General features: G+C 30.2%; 1 protein-coding gene and 1 non-coding gene across 2 annotated transcripts; both read right to left on the reverse strand.

Moving 5' to 3' along the window:
- Positions 1 to 8,933: 8,933 nt before the first annotated feature.
- On the reverse strand, positions 8,934 to 9,036 carry LOC122594727. The gene has a single exon (XR_006323088.1). It is a non-coding gene; the product is annotated as a U6 spliceosomal RNA (small nuclear RNA).
- A 1,856-nt stretch (positions 9,037 to 10,892) lies between these two features.
- On the reverse strand, positions 10,893 to 12,811 carry LOC122592598 (scarecrow-like transcription factor PAT1). Its single transcript, XM_043764871.1, has 2 exons — positions 12,590 to 12,811; positions 10,893 to 12,431 (listed from the first exon to the last, which is right to left on the reverse strand). Exon 2 carries the CDS (start codon positions 12,383 to 12,385, stop codon positions 11,000 to 11,002), a length of 1,386 nt encoding a protein of 461 aa, XP_043620806.1. The 5' UTR covers positions 12,386 to 12,431; positions 12,590 to 12,811; the 3' UTR covers positions 10,893 to 10,999.
- Between the last annotated feature and the right edge of the window lie 185 nt (positions 12,812 to 12,996).

The raw sequence follows: 12,996 nt of genomic DNA on the forward strand, positions 1-12,996 counted from the left end.
CGCCTATGCAATATCCTCTAAAAGTCCAAATTCAAATTTGCTTCTAAATTAAGATAGTCATACTTCTTACCAGTGTACTCTTAAGATATCTAAGGCCCTTGATAAACCACACCTTTTATACAATAAATAACCATTTTAGAAGTTTGAAATTCAATAAAATGTCTTATTAGAAAGTAATATACTCACATGAATTTTTTAAGGATAGGAATATAAACTGGATTCAATTTTATTTAAAAAAAAAAACTATAAACTTTAATATCATGTTTCGTTAAAACAATTGGTTACTTCAAAGGTTAAGCAATATATTTGTTTTTTGAATTTTTTCATTCATAATTTAGACATGGTTTCACAATTTCTTAAATTGTGCTTATTCTTTTCAATGTGGTAGAAATTAATTGTTAAATGTGGCAAATCAGAAATAGGAAAAAAAACAAAATAAATTTTAAACCATGTTACCATATATATACTGTATACATTTAATATAATAAAGTAGTTACCATATTTAGATTTTTAATTTAAAGAGCCTAGATTAATTTGTAAAACTAATTCCAATGGCCCAGATCAAAAGTTGAGTTTATTTTTTTTCTCACTGCTCTACCGGAAATATATATATAGATATATAATTAAGGAACATGATGAGGTCGATCAGAATACGGATGATATTAGAAAAGACATCAAATAAAACCACGAAGAAAGATATATCACTGATTGCTGTTATATAAAGCTAATTGTTTACTTACCATTATAATATATCTTAAAATGATATCGATCTAGTAGGGTAAACAAAAATAGTATATTTCGATATACTTTTGTTAACAAAAATTACCAAACTTTACTCAGATTGTATATCTTTGAAGTATCTATCATTACTGACTCCTTTTCTTTTCTTGGCATGTTCCTTCCTAGATGTGTTTTTAAATGGTTGTACTTTAAGAACATGCCTTAACCAGACAATCAATACTCCTTTAATCAAAAATATAGAAATATAAGTTATTTTTCAATTAATTTATCCGTATTGACGACAAGACATAGGTTTTTTTTTTCTTCTTCTTTTTTTCACCTGCTTTTTGACGTATCAAGATTCAATAATACCGTTTAGGGTATAATTTCACTTCATTGGCAAAACTTTTTTGGTTTTATTGGTTTTAGGAATATTCTAAAGTAACTTTTTATTTTTTTAAAACTTTAAATTTAAATTATGCAGCCAATGAGGGTGTAAATATTTAAAAACTTTACGAATGAATCTTGATGTGTCAACACTCGTTAAAAAGAGAAAAAACAAAGGAAAGCCTCATTTTTGCAAACTATGCGGGTAAATTAATTGAAAAATAACTTATAATTTTGTATCCTTTGATTGAAGTAGAATTGATTGTCTGATTTAGTATACGTTTATAAATTGCAACTGTTCAAAAACGCAGCTAGGTAGAAACGTGCAAGAAAAGAAAATGAGACAATAATGGTAGATTCCCCAAAGGTTTACCATCTTAGTAAAGTTTTAGTAATTTTTGTTAATTAATCTGGATTGGAGTATACTATTTTTGTTTACCCTAGTAGACCAGACATCTTTTTTACATATATTTAAGGGATTAATTACTGGATGACTAACGTACTTTCTCTCTTGTACATGGTTACCTATTAAACCTAAAATATAGATGTGTATTACCAACAAACTTTTCAATTTGTACACTGTTGATCATCACCTTCAAAACTGTTTCTCTCTCATATACAAATCTTCAAAACCGCTTATCTTTCTTAATACAAACCCAGATTCCGGCCAAAGAAACCCATAATTTATTTTTTTTTTCAAAAAAAAACCCCAACAATTAATCTAATGAGAATGATTAAAACTATATCCCTCTTCAAGCATATACAAAAAAAACATCTTAAAAAAAAGTTTGTTGGTAATACACATTTATATTTTGAAGATGATGATCAACCATGTACAATTTGAAAAGTTTGTTGGTAATACACATCTATATTTTGGGTTTATTGGGCAACCATCTACAAAAAAAACATACGTTAGTCTAACAGTGATTAATCACATGTATGCAAGTCGATCACATGTAATCATAGCAATATTCGTGCACATGTAATCGAGAATCCAAATCTCCACATAATTGTATAACGGATGATAATCTATGCCCCCACACAATTATAAACTTCAAAATTACACACAAGTTATTCAGAAAACAATCAAAAAACAATTTTCATGTAAAGAACAATCATTGGTTGGGCTTGATTTGAAAAGTTATCAAAGGTTCTCGCAATAAAAAAGGTTTTCAAAATAACTTTACCATATATATATATCTATATCTATATTAAAACACTAAGAATCCTAGCATTTTAAAGACTTCTTCCAACATAAAACTAGCTTTAAAATTTGCCACATAGGATTTATCCTACGTGGCATCGCCATATTTTTTACAATATTTATAATAATAGAATAATAATAGTATCCAAAAAAAAATGAAATAAAATATACACAAAAATTAAAAAACAAATCTTGATCATATGAAAAAACTTTAGAATATATTTATTTCATAATTTATACTATAAAGAAGAATACATTAATATATGGTTCCATAACATTCTATTTATTATTCCCAAAAATCTCGAATATATCATTTTAGTATTTGGGATTCTGCATATTTGTTTATAAAAAATCTAATTCTATTTTATTTATAAATATATTTATCTATTTAACAATTTGTAATCATTAACGTATATATAAGTTATATTTAAAAAAAAAACTAATCAAACTCTCTACTATTCTATGTTCATTACCTTTACTCTTTGTTTTTCTTATGTTCTTAATTAAATTATGTCTTCTTTTGTTTTATAGGATTTATGGGGAAAATCGTTAATCCAGTTTTTGATTATATATCTTTATAGATTTGATTTACTTTATATTTTCATTATGCATGTTTAACAGAAAAAGATTTGGTTTATGTCAAAGAATTGATCCATATCACGTTGATACTTACATGTGATTCATGATTATAAGGATGTTGATAACGCATTTGCATTTGAATTTTTAATCTTTGAATGTGGAGTATACGTAGTAGAATAGTGTGTGTTTTATAAGTTTAGATCAATCTTTTTTGAAAGATAATAAGCATTTTTTGGGTAGAGAATCAATTAGTACAAAAAATGAAATATATGTAACATGACTTGCATTTTATTTTTATTTATGAATATCAAAATATGATCATTATATGAATAATTGTAAGTTGGATTGGATTCGTCTTTAATATAAACATTAACTTTTAACAAACATTATAAAGTGTTTGAATGGATGTAACTTAAAATCATCGTGCATCGTGCGGGTAAAAAGACCTAGTATAATTATTAAAAAAGTAGTAATCCAAGCTTTTTAAAGACATCTTCAAAACTAAACCTATACTAAAAAGTTGTCACTTAGGATTTTACCTACATGGCATCTCTATAATTTTTTTGACAATATTTATATATCTTTAATCAAATTAAATATTAAATACAAGAATAACTTATTACTTTAAAGTTAAATACAGTAAATATTAAATAAATAAATGAAACTATATAATACAAAATTAACAATGGAAATCCTGTTACTTTAAAAATAAAATAAAAAGCATCGTACGTGTATGGGAAAAAAATGCAATCTTGGAAGTTATATCATGAAATCTCAAGATTATAGAGAATTATATATTTCAAGTTTTAGTAGTTGATATTGTTTACAAATTGCATTAATATAAAAACTATATATTTTTTTATCGAATTTTTATGTACTATTTTGAATGCTTGAAGAACGAGCAACACCCCATGGAATTGTAGCAAAAGTATTTAAGATCAATCTAAACCAATAATTTGAAACTCTTTCTTGACATAGTTTTATTATACATTATAAATATAATTACATAACCATAAGTTTATTGAGTATGTTGCCTTTTGTTGATAATATTATTGATCTTTTACATTTTATATGAGTAACGAGTGAGAATGACTTGGTATGATTTGAAACTTTTTGTTGACTAGCTTTATCATTATTTGTGATTTGCAAGTGATAGTTGTTTACCAATCCTAGGATGGAGCCACAAAGAAAAAAAATCGAAATACAAGTGATTGTTGTTAATGTTTCTTTTTTTTATTTATCTTATGAATTTTGTATAATTTAGAAATATCTACCAAATGCTTATGCATAATATGGTGATATAACAATAAAAACAACAAAACATCATGAACCAATCATGAATACATGTACATCTGAACTTTTATTTTTAAGTATTTTTGGACACTAATTATAACAGATCGCGCATCGCGTGAGTAAAATACCTAGGATTAAAGCAGTAAGAATCCTGGTCTTCTAAAGCCTTCTTTCAACTTAATGCTAGCTTTAAAAATTGCCACATAGGATATTGTCTTACGTGACATCTTCATAATTTTTTACTATATTTATCTTAAATTAAATACATTACTAAATTTTAAATATATAGAAACTATATACATACAATATTTAAATAAATAAGTTACGTACGTAAATAAAAAAAGAAGCACCCTTTGTTTGAAAATTTAGATCCACTAGATCTAAATTTGGTAAACATATTTGACAAACTGTTTATGGATTGCGATCATTCACATATATGCTATATACAATGTAAAATTCATGAATATCCTTATTTGATAATATTTGCTTAAAACATATAATGTGTATATAATTTTTGGCATAACCATTCAAAGACCCACGAGTTATGGTCATTTATTCATCACCTTGAATCAAACATTTAATATATTATAAGCAATTTACCAAAAATTAAAAGCAAACCGTCCGTGGTTTTACAAAATGAACACTTAATGGTAGTCGAAGCGGGCAACCATTGTGTTGTATATATCCACGAACATCATCATCCCTTAACTCAACCGTAGAAACCCCATTTAGGCTTCACCTATTAGTATTGGTATCTTATACATTTATACCATCGTTATACATTTATACCATCTTTTTATGGTTTCTAATTTAATACTCATGAATATGTTTATTAATTAAGTTTGTGATAATACATCAATTTTAAATTACCACATAGGATTTTATCCTATTTGGCATCTCCATACATTTTTCATAATATTTATCTTATAATACTTCTTCTCAAACCAATATAATTTATTTTATTAAATATAATATAAAAATATTAAATCAAAACTATATACATAAGATATTAAAAAAAAAAAAAATCAAAACTCATATTAAATTAAGAATAAAAAGTTGTCCAACACAATTGTGTTGTTTCTCTCCTTCGTTCTCTTGGCGGAAACACATAAAATAAAGTAATCAAATTGGTTGTTATTCTAACCACAAAACAAAGTCTATAATATAATAATAATAACAATAGTTACTTGAGTTTTACAAATGGGTTTTGGATTAACGGAGATAATATACCTTATTTCTTAATTGTATTTAGGATTATTAAGGGTGTGTAATCACCAAAGTAGGTTAAATAACTGTGATATCGATTGTGATGTCAGAAAAGATAAAAGGTGATCAGAATGTTCCAGGATTTAACCATGAAGGCATGAACTATAACATAATTGATTTCCACAAGATAAACCTGTAGATTAACTATTTACTAATGTATAAAATAACTTTTTTAATTAGCCGTGCATCGCGCAGGGTAAAATACCTAGTATATATATATATATAGTGAAAAGTTATTTTGATAACTCATAAAAAAGAAAGAACTTTTAGGAAACTTTTGAATTAATCTGGACGTTTAAATTAATTGATCAATGGCTAGAATGAAAGATGGCATCATTGTAATTAAATAAAAAGCTATTATGATAAAATTAAATTGAAAAGGGTATTATAGGATGACAAAATATACAAAACCGTCATTTTCTTCTCTTCCCTACCAATTTATCCTCTTTCTTTTTCTTTCTCCCTCGGTTCTCACATTAGTCTCCATTTATTCAATCAAATCCAAAATCGATCCATTGATGGCTTCTTCTTCCCCAGATTATAAAGGCCTGATTTCAAGTCTTTAATTCTTGATGAATTTTGATGATCTGGGGTGATTTATATTATTAGTTACGAGAGCAAGTACTCGCGCGTTGCGACGGTGAGATGGTGATGGTGATGGTGATAGGTCATAGGAGATGATATGTCATAGAGTGTCATAGCCAAATATCTTAGTCTTACGGGCTCCGACCTCAGAAACAACAACTACAGGTGAGATTGTGATGGTGATAGGTCATAGGTGAGATTGTTCGAACTTTTACATTCCCTACTTTACATATTGTGATATTATATGATTTACTAGCTTTGTTAATCATTAATTTGCATCAATCATCTTTTAGTAGTTCTTTAAGTATGTCGGAAACAACAACTAACCGAAGCTCATCTTCTTTCATCAACTACAGGCCTGTTATCTTTTTATTTTTTTAATTCCTGATAAATTTTTTACATTATTCTACACCTTTGTATTATGTCGGAAATTTTATTAAATTATCATTTTATATCGGATTTCCATCATATAACGTAATAAAAATTGGTTATATGTATTTAATTTTACATTGTTAGTATCTTATGATATTTAGATAAAATATATTACCGACATTTACGGTGCCTACAATAATAAAAAAAATAAAAGATTGTAAAAATAGTAATATAACCATTTTTAACATCTTTTATCAATATTTTTTTAAATCAAGATATTATAAAAATAGCTCTATTATTTTATAAATTATGAGATCTCATATATAGATTATATTTATATTTAAATATTTATTTTGGATATACTGTTTTTAAAATCAACACATAAAGAAAAAATATATGTTTGTTAAAGTACCATAAATAATCCACCCATTGATTAAATATCATACAATTTTATTTAGTTTGCAAGAAGTTACAATGAGTACAAATTGATATTAATTAAAAAATTTAATAAAAAAAATCAATGATTTTTTATAAAAAGTTTCAAATATATTTTCATTTTATATTTTTATCGTCAATCAAAGAGATGACAATTCGCATAAAGGACCATCAACGCTTGTGAGTACTTTGTACCTTTTATTTCCATTTTTAACCAATCCCAATGTTGATTCCAATAATCAGAAGTAGCTAAAATACCTTAAGACCTTTACACAATCGTAAGTCCTAGATTGTTCATCCTAGCTGACTGAAAGTCCAAGCTGACTTTTACACCTAACTTTGTGTTCTATCTTTGTTCATCATCAACTTAAATCAACTGCTATAATCTATATTAAGGCATTTTGAAGAATCATTTTTTAAGGTTATTACATCAATACATGTGAATAATGGGTTAGCTTAGACATCTAAGTTGATCTAACTTTAATAAACATAAGTTGACTCAGCTTACAACTTATAATTTAAACATTTTTTGATCCTGTTTGTTATCAATAAACTTAATTAATTTACACTATGATTCAAGATGTATATCATCTAAAAACTTCAATACATAAAAAAATTTAAATATTAATATTATCATATTTTAACATGTCTGTAACTACTAATTATATTATGTTTATCTCATGTATTACACGAGAAAATAATCTAGTTATACTAATATATAACTATAGAATTTTTAGAAATCGAGGGGCATTCTAGAGTCGGGGCACTATGCGTTGATCTATATAGCACTTGTCAAGATTCTCCATAATTAAAGATGAGAAATTCCCTAGCAAAATTGTTATGTCTTACTAAACCGGATCAATACTAGACCCTGGCTTTCTTCTATCTCTTTCCCGACTCGCTAACCCAACAACGAGAAAATGGATTGATTTCTTCCTAAACTATGAGATCAAGTTCCTTTCTTTACGAAATATTTTGACTATGGGCTCAGTAATCCGATTCAAGATGGTCCCATAAACACCATATTCTGACTTCTTTTTTGGACCCAATTCTACAGAATATGAACAGGAAATCTAAAATGATCAGAATTTCATAATTTGAGGGGACCCTTATAGAAAGGATCTTCATCCCCCATAACATTCGACTTTTAACCAAGAACAAAACAACATAAAAGTAATCATATGATTGCACTACAATCTAGTTCAAATGACATACATATGAGTCGGGGATTTCATTCAACCATGTTACTGTGTATTACACAAACAAACGAACGAATATCAACCAAATTTGTAAGTGACGAATAAACCTTGTGCTTCGTTCCAGAATTAGTTATGATTAGTAATATATATTGCGAAAAATGGTTAAACGATTTGTCTAATCCAAGAATAGCTAGGAATAGAAGGCAGAATGAATTGGCATTATATTTTTCTATGAGGCTTAAATATATGGCATAACAATGAATTTTATAGAGGCGTCTTTAACTTTTACCACATGATGATGTAGGAGCGAAACCTAGATAAAAAAGAACTTCAAATCACATTCTTGGCTGTGGTTGGACAAAAGTTCGAGTTTTGCAAGTGTCAAGGGTCTTGAAGAAATCCAAATAATTCAAATGGCGGTTCGGGACAAAGAAACAGAAAATCAAAAGTTGTATGATTAATAGTGTTATAAAATGCACATAACAGGCTTTTACGACCTTACCAGATGGAAGAAATCCTATATGTTTTGTGAAAATTTGTTTGAGCACTCACAGTTGTACCATCAGTTTTTGCTACTCCTACATAACATTTCACCTGACCACTAATCAACCACCGGACCTAGCCGACCACATTATTAAAAAAAACAAAAAAAAAAACGATTGGTGACTACAAGTCTGCAACCACAAACTAATGAACTATCCACCTCCAGCCATGACCAATCAGACCAGGAGTCCTAGAAAGTGATGTGGGCTCATGGTAATGAGAATCACCAGTCCACTACTAGCACTGGTTGTTTGTGGATGTTTTCATATTAGTTATTGATACAAGTTTGCAAGATTTGGAATGTTTGTAAATTATCGTTATTTTGTCATCAAGTTTTTATAATTAACGATTTTGTTTGGGACCATTTCTCGATTTGTGCGTGTCATTCTTGCGCAGGGGTCATGCTAATCTTCTCTGTATCGTTCCAATTTTATCGGATGTCCCCGAAGGGACTAATTAACGATTATATTTATTATTATTATTATTATTATTATTCTGTTTTGGAAATTGGCGACTTATGATGGTGTTGTCGCTTGAAGTCTGCCTGAAATTTATTAAGAATCGAGTACCAACTGGTACCAGAGTTGAACCCCCAACCTTTTAAAAGGGCAAGCCAGAGATCAATGACCGAGGAATATGTTATTGAGTTACAATGAAGCCAGATAAATGACTATCAATCTCAATAAAGGAAGAGGAACTCGAAATTATCAAGTAATATCTTCGAGAGTCTACGCAAACTGGTTCCTATATTTTGGTCGAAAAAACTAGACTGATTTAATCTAAAACTAGTTTGACAGTCCTTTCCCATGTACGGATAAGTTATCATTAGCACTTCACAAATCTCAATAAACTATGGGTGTGATCCAAGGGGTGCTTGAAATGGCTAGATATTTGTACTTGTATGTACTAATTAGCAACAACTACAGCCGTGGCTTGAATTCAGTGGACCAAAGGGGGTTCTTGCAGGTGAGTTGGTGTTGACCAATTTGGACGGCACCGACTCCTTTCGTGAACCTGTAAAGACAACATTCAAGTCTCCAAGAACCATACACATGGAAGGTTATCTTTCTTTCATATGAAAGCTTGATGTTGACCTTTGTCTGGTCAACACTTTATGGTGTTTTGTGCTGTTGGATTTTCATTCCAATGTAGTGTTGATTAGAAACAGGCATGACTAAGGCTGTTCCCTTGGACTTGGACTCGTCTTTTGTCTTGTAACATATTCTGTTTTGCTAACCAATAATTTATATAGATTTCGCAATCAAAATGAAACCGCGTCAATTCATCATGTTATTTTATTGACAACAGTCAAACATAGAAAACTAGTGAATATTGAAATGCTTCAAATTATCAAAAAGCTTAGTACTACTACTTTGTGAAGTTTAAACTGGACAAAATCCAGCCTTATAATCGAATGCTTAACCATTTTAAGGTTATCTGGTACTAACAACTTGTCAAAAAATTCTGGTACTAACAAGTTCTGAAGGTTTCAGAAGGGACATATTTCGAGTCTCACCAGGTAAACATCTTGGAATACCGAAAAGAATTTATAAAATAACCATGAAAATACGAATAGGTTGCATACATTAGACAAAAGAATTTGACTTGCACCTGGTAGCCTAAACAGGAATCACTCTCCGACTTTCTGTGATCCGAACCCATTTTAATTCGATACTAACACAAGATGACTTTTCATCTTTACAACATGTCTTAAGTAAAATTGTAGTTACATTTTGCAGTTTATGAGTAATTACTTTTATCATTTTTTTCAAGAAATATATAAAGGAAAATGGAAAAATATTAATCTAAAAATCCTATTCATAGCTTTAGATGGTGACGTGTGAATACCACTAATGTTCTGTCCTAATCCACCTCATGATTTTCCACATGTCACAATCCTATTAATTTGGAGGATTTTTAGGCTAACAACTTAAGAGGATATAAAAGTACATGACATGTGTTTTAATCACAACCGATTAATTGGAATATACATAAGATGACTTTTCATCTTCACCACATGTCTTAAGTGTCCTTAAGAAGAAAATCTTCCACAAAATACAAATCTTACACACATAGGGCCCGAATGCACAATGAGATGGATCTACTCATAAGCTGTTAAATCAATCATCATAAAACACATTCATTTTGTTCGTGCAAAACGTTGTCATTCTGGGTCCACATCAGCTCAAGGAGTCTAGCGCACTTGCAAGTTTTAGTGGTGGTTTGATAATGAGTCATCAGCATAGCACTTTATCAGCTTCATCAAGTTTATCTATAATGACCCAAATATAAAGTTAAAAAGGCTAAAATGCAGATCAACATATAATCATTGATTCATTAAGGATCTTGTTTTAGATTACATTAAGCTCTTCAGTTTAACTTAACAAAAAACTTTAATAAAGATGAGGATATTTGATCACTTCCAAGCACAAGAAGCAACCAAGTCTCTATTCATCCAGCCAAGATACAAAGCTCCATTTCTCTCTTCAAGCCTATATCTATCACTGTAGTTCTTTAGTAGTCGTTTGATTGTTCCGTTCACAATTGGGCTCATCAGGCATGGGTTAAACCCAGCCATACTGAACCGTAACTTCCACTTGCCCAAAAGCTCGTGTCGTTCAACTCTCTCGTCTCCCTCACATGCTATTATGTTTACAACGTCTCGTGCTAGACAATGTTGCTCCACGTTTATTCTTTCCTTGTGTTCTCGTGGAAGTGTTATGTCTATTGACTCGAACATTGCGTTGTAGTAATCAAGAGCCTCAAGAAACCGAGGGTAAAAAGGGGCTGTATTTGTGTTGGACTCTTGCTCGACTAAGGTTACAACTTTCGGGTTCATACTCTTTACTAGCCTCAAAACTCGATCTCTATGGTTTCTAATGCTAACACTCTCATCCGGCATTCTATGCAACACAAACGCAAAATTCACCGCTAAAGACTCACCGGGTTGAACTTGGACGCTTTCTAGCCCGACTTCAGTGTGAAACTCAAAAGGCACATTGTAAGCCTTTGCAACCTTACATAGTCTTCTACCCACGGTCCTTAACCCATTTGAGGAGTCATGGAAGCCCGTTATCCTGATATGCGGGGGACCACCATGTCTCTTCGCAAACGCTTGGATCAACGGGACCCACTGACTTCCATGCCCGATATAATAATCAACAATATGTACCCGTTTATCGTACTTCATTGCTTCAGCTATCGCACCATTTGCAGACATATACCCAAACTTAAAATACGGGCAAATCTCGTACAAAATATGCCTATTTAACGGAAGGTCAGACTTGTAGATCGTGCTACCAGAACAAGATAGCCGAGCTACAAGTCCTTCCAACATATAAGCGCCCAGTCGCTGCATCGGCTCTCCGGCAACGGACACCATTTGCCGGAGTTCCGATATTAACAGCTGGGCGTTTAACAAATCATCATTAGAAATAGACTTGGCACATGCAACAAGTACTTGTTTTAAATCCCTTTTAGGAAACCCTACCATCATTTCTTTCCATATTTCTATATCAGGCAAGTCTACTACATCACCAAAATCAGTATCACCTAACATCACATTCTCTAATTCTCTTAACTTAAACCTAAAATCATTCACATCACATGAAGTAGGTGAGTTGTACATTGTGGTACAACTCCCACTTGCAGATGATGATTCCAAGGTGGAATAAGGTTCCAAATTAGGTGAAAACTGAAATTGAAACTGAAATTGTGTTTCACATGAAACATCAATTTCTTGTAAGGATTTACAGTAAATTGAACTGGGTATCACCGATCTATTGTTTTCTGATGCTTGCATTGATAAAAGTTTGAATTTTTCACAGCCCAACTTCAGTTTCTTGAATCTGCAAAAAAAAAAAAAAAAAAAGTGCAAGAATTGTAAGAAATATGTATAAAGTTACAAACTTTATTTTAAATTGATATCAAAAAAGGTGAATTTGAAGTGGGAATTGCATAATTTTGATAATAATTGGTGGAGTATAAGAAGACAAAGAAAACATACCTTCTGAAAGAAAAAATAGGACATTTTCTGGTTATCAGAAGTAGAAATTATTGGAAGTATAGAGACATGAAAGGAGTGAATAATTATTGTTCGTTGAAAAGATATGAAAGAATCTAAGATGAGTTTGAGTCATACTCAAACTTAAGAAATGAGCTAAGTTAAGTTTTGAGGGAGAAAAGGGGTATTAAAGGAGATTTTGCTACTTTGAGAAGGAAAGGGAAGTGGAGAGTTAACTTAGCAGGTAGAGTCTTGGCAAGTAGAGTCTGTTTATAAAAAGAAGAGTTCAGAATAGTCCCTTTCTTTCATATATGATATATGTTTCTCCATTAATGGTATTTTGTATTTATCGGGTTAGAGGATATCCAATGGTGAGTACTCATCCACTAAAAACTAGTCTCTATCAGCGC

The sequence above is a fragment of the Erigeron canadensis genome, chromosome 3 (assembly GCF_010389155.1).
Source record: "Erigeron canadensis isolate Cc75 chromosome 3, C_canadensis_v1, whole genome shotgun sequence".
Lineage (NCBI taxonomy): Eukaryota > Viridiplantae > Streptophyta > Magnoliopsida > Asterales > Asteraceae > Erigeron > Erigeron canadensis.

What these genes read in the sequence shown, in the direction of transcription:
- LOC122592598 (XM_043764871.1), bottom strand. Translation starts at nt 12,385, where the DNA reads ATGCAAGCATCAGAAAACAATAGATCGGTGATACCCAGTTCAATTTAC.